This window comes from Daktulosphaira vitifoliae, unplaced genomic scaffold, assembly GCF_025091365.1.
Source record: "Daktulosphaira vitifoliae isolate Bord-2020 unplaced genomic scaffold, ASM2509136v1 Scaffold_1, whole genome shotgun sequence".
NCBI classification, from domain to species: domain Eukaryota; kingdom Metazoa; phylum Arthropoda; class Insecta; order Hemiptera; family Phylloxeridae; genus Daktulosphaira; species Daktulosphaira vitifoliae.
This window is the reverse complement of record NW_026099572.1, coordinates 17,101,762-17,117,078: the sequence shown is the minus strand read 5'-3', so window position 1 is coordinate 17,117,078 and position 15,317 is coordinate 17,101,762. Positions and strand designations below refer to the sequence as shown.

General features: G+C 36.6%; 1 protein-coding gene across 1 annotated transcript; it reads right to left on the bottom strand.

Annotated features, from left to right (window-relative positions):
* Positions 1–6,948: 6,948 nt before the first annotated feature.
* Positions 6,949–8,254, bottom strand: LOC126904963 (uncharacterized). The gene is made up of 4 exons (XM_050684397.1): positions 7,838–8,254; positions 7,589–7,783; positions 7,405–7,513; positions 6,949–7,331 (listed from the first exon to the last, which is right to left on the bottom strand). The coding sequence occupies exons 1-4, from the start codon at positions 8,252–8,254 to the stop codon at positions 6,949–6,951; spliced, it is 1,104 nt and encodes a 367-aa protein (XP_050540354.1).
* Positions 8,255–15,317: the final 7,063 nt, after the last annotated feature.

The following is a 15,317-nucleotide window of genomic DNA, read 5'->3' as shown; positions in this document are numbered from 1 at the left end:
TATTGATTCATCCTTCAGACCAACAATAAGATGATCCCACAACGCGTCGTCTAAAAAGGTGTCGAATTTACAGAAGTTTGCTAAATTTTTCAAACTATCGATGAATTCTTGGATAGATTCACCTGCCCGTTGAACACGCTGATTAAATTTAAAACGTTCACTCACCACTAATCGACGGGGAGAAAAAATTCCTTCAAGGATAGTAATTAATTCATTGTAGACTTTATCACACGGTTCGTCCGGCAAACATGCTACTTTCAAATTATTATACGTTCTGGACCAATATATGCAATTAAATAATTTGCCTTATCTGCCTCTTTGACTTTTAACACGGTTAACTGTGCTTCTAACCGATCTAAATAATTTTTAAACGGCTCCCTCTCTGGCTCGAATGCCGAAATAAAATTTGCTGTACCCGACATTGGTATCTGTTTTAATTTGACATTTTAAAATACATCACATAAAAAAAAATCCACTCGTCACCACTAATATGTTCGGACTGAGGTGACACGAATAAGTTAACACATGGGTGTCTAGTATACAACTGATTTATTTAACAAACGTTACCACCGAGCAGCGATAACAGTTCCGGCAATAACCGGTTCAAATACATATCACAGTGGAGATACGCATGATCCTTGTGGAACTTCTGCGGTGATATTTCTAGCTGATGATATATGTTCTAGGCATTTGACTCTGATAGTACGTTGCGTCAGGAAGGATTCGACTATTTTGATGAGGTGGATTGGAATTTGCATTATTGACATTTTGTAAAGCAGACCGTCGTGCCAGACCCTGTCGAAGGCCTTCTCCACATCAAGGAACACTGCAGCTGTTTGTTTTCCGTTATTGAGGTTGATACTTATAGTGTCCATGAGCTTGATTAGTTGTTGTGTGGTGGTATTTTTCTGAATACGTCTTTCATAAAGTGTTGTAGGATTATTCGGTCGAAGATTTTAGACAATGTTGACAGGAGTGATATTGGACGGTAGCTTTCGGGTATCTTCGGATCTTTACCAGGTTTGGGTATCGAAATTGTGATGGCTTCTCTCCAAGCTGGTGGAAAGTAGCTAATGCGGAGGCAACTGTTGTATATTTTGGTTAGCGTGACAATTTTATTATCTGGTAAAAACTTCATGGCTGCATTTGTGATAGAGTCGTCGCCTGGAACTTTTTTGTTTTGATGTCGGTTGATTATGTGCTTGATGGAGTCTGGAGTTGTAAAAATGCCTGAGTTTTGGATCTTGGTGTTTCTAATCTTAGCGATTTCGCAAGAGACCTCTTCTATGTCTGTTCCAGGATTCGGTGCGAACTGTGATTCCAGGGAGTCTGCCAGTAGTTCCGCTTTCTCTTCGGGGGAGTAAATTAGGCCGTGAGGTCCTTGAAGTGGGTGAATCGCAGGTTTTTTGTTCAGCAGGTTTTAGTTGAGTTTCTAAATCGAATTGTTATCATGTTTTATTTGTTAAATGTGTTTGTCCCATTCGTCTTGCCGTTCTGTTTGAAGTATTGTTCGGATTCGCTTGATTTTACTATTAAGCTGCGTCTTAATGTGTGGGTTGCAGGTAATTTGCCATTCTCTTCTGAGGCGGTTTTTTTCCAATATTTCTTTAAGTATGTAGTCTGGCGTTTTGTTTATACCTTATTTTGTCTTCGGTGTGTAGGAGCTCTTGGATAGCCCGTTTTGAATTTTTTTTGTTAGTTGAAGTATTGCTGCGTCGATTTCTTTTTCATTTCTGGTAGGCGGGTTCAGTGTTTGGTCGTCATTAGTTAGAGTTTCGTTGAATTTCCTCCAGTTGATGTGTTTCTTGGATCTAGGTGGTAGTGACCTGATTGGGGAGTTGGAAATTTCGAGAAGTATTGGATTGTAGTCTGAGGAGAGTTCGTTAAGGTTAGTTACTTTTATCATTAGAGGAAGTTTGGCCAGTGATATATCGAGTACATCTGGTCTGTGGTGAGCAGTTCCGTGATAGTGTGTTGGAGTGTCTGGCGCATATACTACGTAGTCGTTTTGTTGCAGGTGGTTATAGAGTGCAACGCCAGCTTTGTTGTGTACTCTGCTGTGCCAAAGTGTGTATTTTGCATTTAAGTCGCCAGCTGCTAAGAACCATTCCGCGTTGTTGGTTATTGCGTCGAGATCTCCTGAATGTAGGTCGTCTTTTGGCGGTTTGTAGATTGCTGATACTATTATTTCTGTGTTGTTGGTCTTGATACGAACGCTCGTAGACTGTAGTGTTGTGTTTAGGTTCTCAGGCTGGTGGACTATTCTTCGGTGAACTAGAATTGCCGTTCCTCCGTGTGATGGACTTCCTTTTTTTGTTGGATGGTCATTTCTGTAGATTATATAGCTGGTAAGTTTGAGACGGTTTTTCGGTGACAAGTGAGTTTCGTTGAGTAGTATGTCAGTTTTGTGGCTTTTTGTGAAGTCTTGAAGCTCGTTGAGTTTATTTGTGATGCCGTTGCAATTCCAGTGGATGATGTTTAGGTTATTCATTGTTGATTGTAAGTATTTGTACGAAGGAGTTGATTGTTGTCAGTATTATTGTTTTAGGGTCATCGGCTGTGGCGAAAGCTTCTTGCAGGTTTTTGAGAAGTTGAATGATTTGTGTTGCATCTATTACTTTTTTCATGGCTGGCGATGTCGCTCTGGCGTAGCTTTTGTTTGCGGTTGTTGGTTCAGACGATTCGGAGGTTGTTTTTTGTTTTAAGGTGGGATATTCAGTTCTTGATGTTGTTTCAGTTGTCGGTGTTGGGTTGTTAGTTTCCTTCCTGCGTTCGGTTTCTAGGTAGTGTGGACATCCTCTGTAATTTGCGGTGTGATTGCCATTGCAGTTACAGCAAAGTGGTTGTTCTTTCTTTTCTCTTTTGGCATTCTTTCGCTAGGTGGGGTCCGGCACACTTTCCACATCTGGGGGCGTGTTTGCATTTGCTGGAACCGTGGCCGAATCGTTGAAAGGTGATACATTGAGCTGACCGCTTTGCTTGAATGTTTCTATTTTGACTCGTATGTAAAAAAGTGCGTCTAGGTAGTAGATTTCTTTCGCGTTGGTGGAGTTTGCAATTGAGACGAAGCAGATTGGCATTGTGGCTTTTTCGGTACCGAAACGTCTGACCGCAAAGCCCAGTCTTTGTAACTCTTCCGTCAACTCTGTGTTTTGTACATCTACTGGTATTCCTTTGATGACCACTTTGATAGTTTTCTCTTCTGGTATTTTGAATGTATGATATTCTATTTGATTTTCATGATTTTCATTTGATTACATGATTTTTTGTACGAGTTTGAATTGGCTAACTTCTGAACTGTTTATTTGGATATTGCCAACGGAAATGACCTTGGCGGACATATTTTCTGTGCGGTTGTCAGGATTTTGGTGGATGATTGGTGCAATTTTGCGCCATAATGATGACGCGACGATTATCGGTGGAATTCTTTTCGAAGGTACAGAGGTCGGTATTAGGTTTGTTGATTGCGAAGTGGTTGTTGTGTCGGATGCGAATGATTCACCCGATACGGACTCTTCGTCAGTCGGTTCGAGCGAAGTAGACGCGGAGCGCTGTTTGTCTCTCTTTGAAGCAGGCAGATTGCTGGCTTTCGAGGCAAGAATGCGTTTTTGCCCTTTACCTCCTCGACCCATAGTGATTACTATGGGTACCTGGAGTACCAGAGACGGGTCGGGCTACGTGTTGTGCTGTGGAGAGCTAGAAGAATAAGTATAGATATTCACTAACCTGGAGTATCCAGTATCACGGAATCTTCTGAATGCACTACACTGTGTAGCGTACGCGAGCGAAATTTTTCGTAATTTGTCCCGACAAGGGCTCTGAACAGGGCTAGTCAGAATTACTAGTCAGTATGACGATCTTGGTACTGGACGCGGTTGGGGTGGCCGGCGATCGAAACATCGCGACGGCGAAGATCGAGCTGGTCGACGGACCGGCGTGGTTCACCTAGGAATAAATCCTCTGGCTAGACACGACAGTAACCGGCGGGCTCAGAACGTTATCGACCGACGGAACACGTGGTTTCGCGGTTTGATGCACTTACGACGTAGTCGTACGCACTGTTTTTACTAGCGACGGCTAGTACACTTGCTCGGAGAGCGATGCACGGAAGCGAGCACGTGGTTCGCGGTGGGTAGAAATGCATATACGAACGGTACTCGTAAAGCACAGTGTACGCACTTCGGCACGACACGGCGGTGGCGGAAACACGTGGTTCGGGACGCGCACGGGATCGGATGCAGAGTACGTAGGTGGGGGTTGTAGCGCATTGACGGGTAACGGACGTGTTGACACGGCGGCGGTTTACAACGGACTGTTGACGGTGTCTTGCTTGCTTGCTGGGTTGACGGCTTGTGCCTATTTAGTTTGGGCTATGCCCTTCTTCTATTGTGTGATGTGAGGCTGGATGGTTTAATGGCTTTTACTTCTAGTTGTGATCTATTGTTTCTGGTTGTCTATGGATGTTATTCATTAGTCGGTTTTGATTTGTTGATGTTGTTATGTTGTTAGGGGATTGGTCTATTCTGTTTGATGGTGTTTTTTGCGTTTTGCCTTTGTATGACGGCCGGCGGCCTATGNATGATTGTTATGTTGTTAGGGGATTGGTCTATTCTGTTTGATGGTGTTTTTTGCGTTTTGCCTTTGTATGACGGCCGGCGGCCTATGTAGAGCACCAGGCGTTAGCCTATTCTCTCTTGTATGAGGTTTTTGCTTGAGCGTAGTTTTCTTTCTTATGCTAGGAATAAGTTATATTAATCAATTAGTTTTTGTAAATGGACATATTTGGAGTTTATGAAAAAATTATAATAATTATGATATTTTATGAAAGAAAATACTTAACGAGAACTGTGCAGTTGTTTCTAGTGTTTTTATTTGAGCGGAATTTCAGATGGTTTCGTTTGACGTAAGTTAGTGCATGCCTATGATCATGCGGAGTGTTGTGTTTTGTACTGCCTCTAGTTTTTTCCAGTTGTTGTTGCTTATGTGTGGGCTCCAAGCAGTTGACGCGTATAGTAATATCGGTTTTATATATATCGAGTAAATTTGTAATCTTGATTTTAGCAGAACAGTTGATTTGTGTTTTATTATTGGATATAGTGATGATTTGACTCCTTTTGCTTTTTGGATAATCTTTGTAACGTGTTCATTTTTAGTTGTGTGTCCAGTGTGACTCCTAGGTATTTTATAGTTCTTTTCCACTCTATAGCTTTGCTATTGATCGTTAGTTTTTTGGTTTTGTTGTTTGTACTGGCTCCGAATATTATGGCTTCGGTTTTTTCAACGTTTAGTTTTATTCTCCATTTTTCGATCCATGGTAATGCGAAGTTTATTTGGTATTGCAGTTGTATGATGGTGTAGTTTTTGTTATGGTTGGCGGAATAAAACATTGTATCGTCTGCGAACATTGCTGTTGATGCGTTTTTTGTTGTCGGTATGTCGTTTGTAAATAGTATGTATAGTAGTGGTGATATGCACGGGTGACATTGGAATGGCTTTCTCTAAACGCGTGTTGTTCTTCTCTTGGCTTGATGTAGGTTTTTAGCCTAGACAATATGATTTTTTCGAAGATTTTTGAGAGAGCCGGAAGTAATGATATCGATCTGTGATTTTCGGGTTTTGCGTGGCTTTTTCCGGTTTTCGGTATCATAGTTATGATGGCGTTTTTCCATTGTCATGGAAAGTGACCCGTTCTAATACTTGCCGTGAATATGTGTGCTAATTGTACGATAACGTTATTGTGTAGGTTTTTTAACGCTACATTTGAGATATTGTCGTATCATGGTGCTTTTCCGTTCACAAGTCTCTTTATTGTCTCCTTAATTTCTTTTGGCGTTACGTAGTCCGTGGGTTGTTGGTGGTCTAGTCCGGTTTCTTTTGTTGTGTTTTCGACTTCGGGCAAGTTTTCTCCTGGATTGTTTCTAAACTGGTTGGCCATTGTGTTTGCGAATAGTTCTGCCTTTTCGTTGGCGTCGAAAATGTTTTGCCCCGTTTCGGTGTGTAGCGGTGTGTTTGTCGGTTTCTTGTTGAGTAGTCTTTTGTTAATATTGTGGAGCGATTTGTTTTTAAAGTTTAAGTTGCTGGTAAATTTATCCCACTCGTTTTGTCTATGGTCTGTAAGAAGTTGTTTAACGTGTTTTATTTGTTTGTTATATAGTTTCTTTGTTTTGGGGTCTCTTGTGAGATGCCAGAGTTTCCGAAGTTGACTCTTGGTTTCGATTTCTAGAAGTATTTCGTCTGTCAGCGTGTGTAGGATCGGTCTAGGTTTTGTGTTATACGTGGCGTCAGCTAATTCTTTTTGTATTGTGTTTGTGATCCGATTGACTGCTGTATCGATATCTTCCGGTGTTTTTACGCGGTAGATCTTGTAATTTTGTAAGTTGTTGAATTTTTTTCAGTTGGTTCTTTTTTTTGGCTCACAGGAGTGTGGGTACAGCGAGATCGGCTAAAACAAACTTTTGGTTGAAAAAATACCTACATGGAATAGATATACGTTGCGGGGATGTGGAATACAATGGGTTGCCGAGAATAATGAAACTCTTGCGATGCGAAACCATTTACGTGAAGGGAGCTGTAAAAAAGCGAGTAGTTGAAAAGTACATACCGGGACAACGTATAGTCAACGTAGAGGATTTGGACTGTCCTCCTCTGTACAATTTATGTTGTGTTACAAAACCATGTTGTATCCGACACATGAACAACCCAAATATGTGCAGTTTATATAAGACTATATGTTTAAAACAATGGATGAATTATAACATGTAACGCTATTGTATTAAAAAATATATATATAAACACGAATACTTTATAATATTCATTTTTATTTCTACAATAAGTATATTTTTCATAAATAAATTATAAATTAAAGATTATATAATAAATTGACATATATTAAATACAATAATATATTTTATACAAAATAAATTGTTATGTATTTAAAGAATAATGTCCCTACGCTTTTGTATATACATTTTTATACCCAAACTCGTCGCCGACTATTGCACGCTTGTCATAGTTGTTGGACAATGCGAGTTTCCTCGTTTCTACCGTCAAAACATTGTGATGTTTTGAACATATGATTGAAATTTTCTTGTGGATTTGTTTTAGTTTATTTCGCAAACAATTTAAATAGTCAACCATATTTATTTCATGTTTCACTACACCCATATTAATACCCTTCAATCGCTTCACTTCTTCTTGCCGCAAAAAGTTTTTATAATTTTTGTAGGCAATCAGGTACGCATAGACTTTGGGCAAGAGTGCAACAATTTCCTCCATATGCATACCTTTACATTCGTCGGTAAATGTACCCGGTTGTTTTTTTACGTTTATCACTGTAACACATGGATGATCAGTGGGATAGTTTTTTTTACACAAACATTAATTTTTTTATTTAAAAAAAACTACCTGTTCCATATAAATTTGTAGCATCTAGGTATTGAAGATATTTATGTGGAATATTGGGATTGTAGTCAGAGATACCTGGATGATTTGCTCGAGCATATCGCTGATTGACCTATATTAAACATAATATATATATATATATAAATATTATTAAACATATTTTTATATTTTTAATAATCACACATACTTGTGTCAAACCTCCATGTATATCCAATTCAAACATTAATAACATATCTGGGTCTGTTATCAGTTCGATGTTGACATCAGTATATTTTAACATAGCATCAAATGATAGGGCTGGACATGAGTAATAATGAGTGGGATCCAGAGAATAATTTTTTAAACTCTCCGCGCGAAACTTTTCAAATATGTCAGCAAGTACCTAAAAAATAAATGTATTTATAATTGTTAATTACTAAAAAAATTAACAACATACCATAACGTCGACAAGTAAATACTTGTCACTATAATCACCAATAGTTTTGCATTCAAAGTGTTGCCACATTTTTTTTGCATGTTCATAGTCCTCTTCGAATACTGTAGTTTTCGTAATGGAACTGTAAAAATTTTCGTGGGTTGGCAACTGATTTTCGTCAAGTTTTTCCCAACTGTCTACGTATTCGTATGGGAAAACCGATTTCCGTGTGACCAACTCCAATGATTTAAAGACATTTAATGAAAGTGCAAAATCAGGTAAAGTCAAGGTGGTTGTAAGTTGATACAAACTCGCTTGCAAAAATCGATATGAATCTATAAATTCAAGTTGAAAATAATCGCTTATTGTCTTACTGAACGAAATATATTTTTCTTCGGATTGTGCTATAACAGTAATGTCTTTATCGTCGTAAGCCATTTCTGGTATTATCATGTGCGAGTCATAGTTTGAAAGACCATGCATGATAACTGGTATGAATGCGGAATATNAAAAGACAATGCATGATAATTGGTATGAAAGCGGAATATCGTCGTTGTAAATTATATTTGTGGCATAAAACAGCTCGAAATTTTGCCGTCCAATGATTATGATCCTTGACTTTTACTATTTTATCGGTAAACTCTATTAAACACGAGTCGCAATGTTTTGTGGTATTGAAACGATGTTGTTCCTCAGAAGTTAGAGGATTCATTTCGATGTTAATTTTCATGATATCTGATACTTGTTTTCCAATATCCACCAACGCTGATACAAAATGTTTAGCAGCATCAGGTCCTCGATACATTACTGGTTCCTCCGGTAATCCCTGACACATGTTTTGCGGTAATATTTTGGAGTTGCGTACTAAGTAAAAACAATAACTCATTGGTTTATGTTTTTGTACAATCATAGACTTGTCCGATATTTGTTCCATCGTTCGAACAAGTAAACTTTCCATATCAGCGTAGATAACTAACGGTATTGCTTCTTCTCGTCTTGTGTTTTTAAAACATAATATTGAAAGATCAGAGTTAGGCTGTGGTAGAACAATGCGAGCCTCCTTGAATTTTCCACACATTTTTACATGTTCTTTAAGTCCCTCTTTCCCACTCGCANGCACACATTTTTACATGTTATTTAAGACCCTCTTTCCCACACGGACGAGTTAATAACGGTTGCTCGTTAAATACGCTGAGACATCGTTTACAATGATATTCTTGTCGTTTACTTTTTGAGCGTTGTTTTGATACAAGCCTTGAAAATTTTGAGATGTAACAATAGTGGTTAGTTTCATTATTTTTCAAGTATAGTAAATCAATATGATCTGTAGCGGTTTTGGATTTAGTTACACGCAATGGAAAAACAATGTTTTTATTGTCCAACGCATACACATTTACCGATATTGTAGGATTTTTTCGTTCGAAGCGATTAATTTGTTCAATTGGTGTTGGAAAATCAATACCAAAAAAATCTATGTTCAAACGTTGTTCTAATTCAACATATGCAACATTCTAATCACTTCTTTTACCTCTTTTATTGTAATGACATAAGATTGACCATTTGAAACATTGTTGACCATCGTTTTTAATATTTACAACAGCCTTTTTGTTTTTTATACACGATGGTAATTCAATATGCGATGATCCCTTCAGTGGGTTCAATTTATGTACTCTCAACAAAATACCATCAATTGATATTAGCGACCATCCACTTTGCTTGATTTCCATTTCTTGTTTTTCAGTTTCCAACTTTAATGTTATTTTTTNAATTTTCATTTCTTGTTTTTCAGTTTCCAACTTTAATGTTATTTTTTCCATTACTGATGTAAAATCGGTTCCTAAGTCTACTGTTTTATTGCGCGACTTGAATGATACATCTTTGAACTCACCAGTTACAGTATGAAAGTACGTTGTATGTAGTAAAACATTGAATTTTACCATACCCTTTACAGTTAACATTTTTAATAAATTTATTATTTCGTGATTTATTTTAACCATGAAATCGACAATGTCATCAACAATTGTATTATTTTTCAAAAAAAAATTTCTTACACCACCTTTTAAGGCCGAATTAATTTTTTTGAATCCTGATCCTACTAAGCCCATACACTGTTTTTTTGTAACTTTTACCATATTTGAGTCCGAACTATGTGTTGGAAAACAGTTTTTTTTAGGTTTTCCTACAGTGCAATAAATTGTTGGTCTATGATTCAAATTATTGTTGCAATGTTTTTGAAGACTATCGATGTCCCCGAATATTGCACCACAACCACAAACTGTATCAGACATCATCATTTATACAACTAAATAATGAAAAAAGTATATAGAGTAACATTTCATAGTTTTTTAAATATCATTTATTATGTTATACTATGAAATTTTTTTTATTTGACGTAAAAAGTATATTTTTTAAGTTTATTTTATAATTTTAAAATTATAAAAATAGTTTTTTTATTCATTTTCCTGTAGCTATTATATTAANAATGCATACATAATAAGTTATGAGGATGACGTTATTGACTTAAGAAAAATAAGAAGTGATCAGCCTTTGTTTTTTTTGTTTTGAAATAATTGTCCTCACTTCACTTCTTATTTTTCTTAAGCCAATAACGTCATGGAAGTCAAAATCCTCCTGCTCGCAAAATTTCAAAAGGACATCAACTGCTTCCATTGCTTGGCTAGTCTGTATTTTTTCAAAACTCTCACTTTCATTATCACTCTCAGAAGAAGAATCAAGCTTTTGTGAGGTAGATAGTGTACTTGTACTGCCATAACGAGCTGCTATGTCAAAGTCACTTAAACGCTCAAATCCCTCTTCGTTATGATCTTTTTGTAGCCAATCAACAATATCGTCTTTATCAACGTTAGTGAAATCTGGAATAGATGTAGCAAGTTCAAGACAATCTTCTATATCTGTATCTTCGACATTTTCTTCGTCACCATAACCTTGATCTAAGATTTTCGCCCAAGAAAGTCGTAACGTACTTGCAGGTACATTTTCCCAAGCATTACATACTGCGAAAATGGCATCTTTTATGGTCCATGTTTTCAAAAGTTCTTTCATTGAATCATAACAATTTTCTTGTAAGAGATAACGGAGAAATATCTTTTTGTACTTTCGTTTCAAACAGGAAATCACGCCTTGATCCATTGGCTGTATTAAGGAAGTTACGTTAGGTGGTAGATAATAGACAAAAATTTGACCATCCATTGTTTTCAGGGTAGATTCTGAGGGGTGTGAAGGAGCGTTATCAAGCAGAAGAACAGCTCTTTTTGGTATACCTTTTTCATCTTGAAATTTTTTTACAGAAGGTACAAAAACGTTAAAATACCATTCACTAAAAATAACCTGGTTCATCCAAGCTTTTGGGTGGTGGTAATAATCACATGGAAAATATTTCATTTCGGTTCCTTTAAAAGATGTTGGTTTTTTAGCTTTTCCAATTACAGTTAATTTCATCTTATGTGTACCGGTTGCATTTGAACATGTCATAATAGTAAGTCGTTCTTTGCTAGATTTATGTCCAGGAGCTGATTTTTCAGATTGCGCGGCAAGTGTTTTTGAGGGTAACATTTTCCAGAATAGACCTGATTCATCTGCGTTGTACACTTGATCAGGGGACAGGTTCAATTTTGAAAGCATTGAATTGAATTCGTCATTAAACAATGTTGCAGCAGTCAAATCTCCACTGAGACATTCACCTTGAATGTCCAGCTGTCTTATACCATGACGAGTTTTGAATCTAAATAACCAACCTTGTGAAGCATTAAAACTTTCCTCTATTTTCAAATTTTCATGAAACCATTTTGCTTTTTCTTAAACTATTGGCCCAGAAATTGGAAGTCCTTCAATACGCTTCTGTTTAAACCATTCAAAAAGAGCAGATTCCATATCTGATAATGATGACTTTTTCATAGTTTTTCTCGTAGCTGATAATTCTGGACAAGATATGAACTTAAAAATTTCAGTTTTTTTGTTTGATTAAGTCACGAACTGTCTGTTGACCCACGCCAAACTCGTCTGCAAGTTTTTGTATACTTTCACCATGATCTACAGCTCGGTTAATAATCAACACTTTTTTCTCAAGAGAAAGAACGATACGTTTTTGTTTAACACTCATTATTAGATAAGGTAACGTCGCGAACGCTTATAGTAAACTGAAGGTGATATGATAAATACAATTTGTAATAATCTACAATATTGTTTATCTTGATATTGTTATCGCCATAATATGTACAATCCATAACTATTTTTAAATTTTCGGAAGAGTGAGCACGGTTAATCGCGAACACGGATAATCGAAGCACGGTTAATCGAGGTTCCACTGTATATGGTAGCATTCCACGGTTTTTTTTTTTAATATCATTTATTATGTTATATTATGAATAATTTTTATTTTTTGTAAAAAGTACATTTCTCTTTAAATAATAATTAAACTTTCAACAAATTAATTTTCTACAAGCAAAGTAGTACTAATGATATAATCAATTATATGTATAGACTATTATTTTAAAATTATAAAACTAGTTTTTTTTATTCATTTTCCTGTAGCTAATATATTAATACTAATGATTATACTGACATTATTTTCTCCACATAAATTAAATAGATTTATTTTTTACTATATAAAACAACAAAAAACTGAAACTAAAATATTTATTAAATAAACAAGAGGAAAAATAAAAACAGAAAATATTTTTTTGAAAAGGAGGATGAATGAGAGAGGAAAAAAAAAGTTTAAATAATTAACAAAATTAAATTTGCTAATAGTATAATGGATATGAGTGGTATTAGGTAAAGGGGAAAGAAAAAAAAAAAAGCTAAACATTTTTTTTTAAAGGAAGCAAAAGCTGATTCAGACTTGAAAAAGAAAAAAAAAATGTGTGTGTATATGTTAAGTATTTATGTGTATGAAATTTTTTTTTTTGAAATAAGAAAAATGAAATGTGAAGGGCAAAAAATAACTGATTTTTTTTAATTTTGATTGTAAACTATATTTATTTTATCAGAAATGGAGAAAAAATTTTTATTTGACAATCGCTATACGTTGCTGTAGTAATACTCAATCTATTAATTATACTTCTGTTGGCTTTAATTTATTTTGAGAAAAAAAAAACAATAATATATATAGTAATGTTTAACCACAAAATGTAACTAATCGTACTATGTTAATCGAAAATTAGATGTATTTTTCTATAAAATATAGTATACGCTAATTACGTAAACAAACAGTACAGATTACTATGGCAAACGAACTTAAAATTATAAAAATATTATTGGACTTATTGTTTTTGTTAACAATATTATTTATTTTTTTTTTTTAATTAAGCGTTCAGACACGGCGTTTTATTCGAATTTTTTCTTTTCTTAAATAATTATATATTGAAATATTAATTAATAATAAGCGAAATTCATAGAAATAAACGATCTGTGTCTGTTAGAAGCAAAGAAAGTTAGTTTAAATTACTGAGCTTATTGTATAGCGGAAATTTCGCCAGCGCGTAGGCCGTTTAAATAATAACAACAATGTGATGGTTGTTATTATACGTAACCTTCAACTCTACACTTATGATTACGTAACGTGATGGCTGCCTACAACTATAATACGCAACGCGTATATGTAGTGTGACAGTGGAATTCAACAATTACTCAAAATTTACTAAAGCGGTAGTATATTTCAAAAGCAATTTTTTTCAGTAAGCAGTAGTCAAATAAATCCTACCTGATTTTTTTTTTTGAACACTGCACCAGGTTGATAACCTCTGCGGGGAGCTAAAAGTTGACACAGTATTTAAAAGATTAATAATAATCGTAACACCGTTATGGAGTCGATTTATTTTATTTTAAGTTTATAATAATATTATAAAAACTGGTGAACAGTAAGGTGCGAATAAAACACAATAAGGCGCTGATGAAAAATCACACGGCACGTATGGCGGATGTAAGTCACAGATGAACTGGTTTACATAGTCGCCGACGAGTCTCGCGGTGCTACACCCCCTGACCAGTCCTAACTACCGACCGCCGGATAAGACAAACTTGTGTTATCGTCAACACTAATGAGTGCGACGGTGGACAGCTGATAATCACGACCGGATAACGTGCTAATTCACTGTAAATGAATAGTGCGCTATTACGGACCGTGTCAATGTCAATTTTGTCTAGGAAGGAGTCCCATTCGTCGTCACGGTGAGTAGACAGCATTAGACTGATCGTCTTGATTATGTTATTGAGGCGGCGTTTGATCGTTGGGCCCCTGTGTCTTTGCCATTCGCGTCGTAGTTGTTTTTTATGTTCTATTACTTTTAGAATTTCTGTCGGGAGGCCGTTTTTCCGAATGCAGTTGTTTCTGTTGTAGGTGTTGTTTACAATGGAGTTAGTAATGCTGTTGTTGAGGATGTCGATGGCGGCGTCATTTCGTTGGTGTTAGAAAATGAGGTGGGGGCGTCTGCTAAGAAGTTTTTGACGGACTCTGAATATTTGGGCCAGTTTACTTGACGTTGCGGTGTTGGAGGTGAGGACGTTATAGGTGAATCGGAAACTTGTAGAAGAATTGGGTTGTGGTCGGAGGATAAGTCGTTGATGTTGGTTATGTTGCTGGTTAGAAGTGGTAGTCTAGATAGTGCGATGTCTAGGACGTCTGGTCTATGGTGTGGTATGGCTGGGTAGAAAGTCGGCTTGTCCGGCGATAGAATGCAGTAATCGTGTTGCTGCACGTGGTTGAAGTTCTTTTCAACCACGTGCTATGTTACCTGCTGTGTTAGCTGTGTAACTGTGCCATAACGGATGTTTCGCGTTTAGGTCGCCTGCTGCTACGAACCAGCCTGTTGACGGGTAGGTTAGAATATCTAGGTCTGCTTGAAGTAATTGTTGTTGTGGGTTTTTGTATATAGCGGATATTCTGATTTTGTTGGTACCTGTTGATATTTCTATTGTTGTTGAGGTTAGTGTTGTAGGTAGTGTTCTTTGACGGTGGACAATTCTTTTGTGTGCTAGTATGGCGGTACCTCCGAGGAACCGCCTATTGTTTCGTCGTGGGTCGTCCGTCCGGTAAATGTGATAGTTTTTGATTTTTATTGTGTTATTCGGTCCTAGTTTGGTTTCGCCTATTAGAGCTATGTCGGTGTTTGTTTGCGTTAGTAGAGTGTAGAGTTCAGCAGTTTTTTGTAGGATCCCGTTGGCGTTCCATTGTAAGATGCGAAGGTGTTTGTTGTTATTCATAATGATTGACAAGGGTCGCCAGGAATGTTTTTATGGTTTTTGTGATTATCTTCTTCGGGTCGTCCGTCGTCGTTAATGCGGTAAGTAAATCGCCGAGTAACAGAATGATTTTTTTGATGTCCAGAGTGTTGTTTTTTGAGTTTGCAGTAATTTTGGCGTACGATGCACCGCCGGGTTGTTGCTGTGCTGGCTGCTTAATGTCGGTTGTGGTTGTTGGAATTACTGCCGAATTGTTGGTGTTGCTGATATGACTTTTAGTTGTTTTTTGTATCGGTGTAGT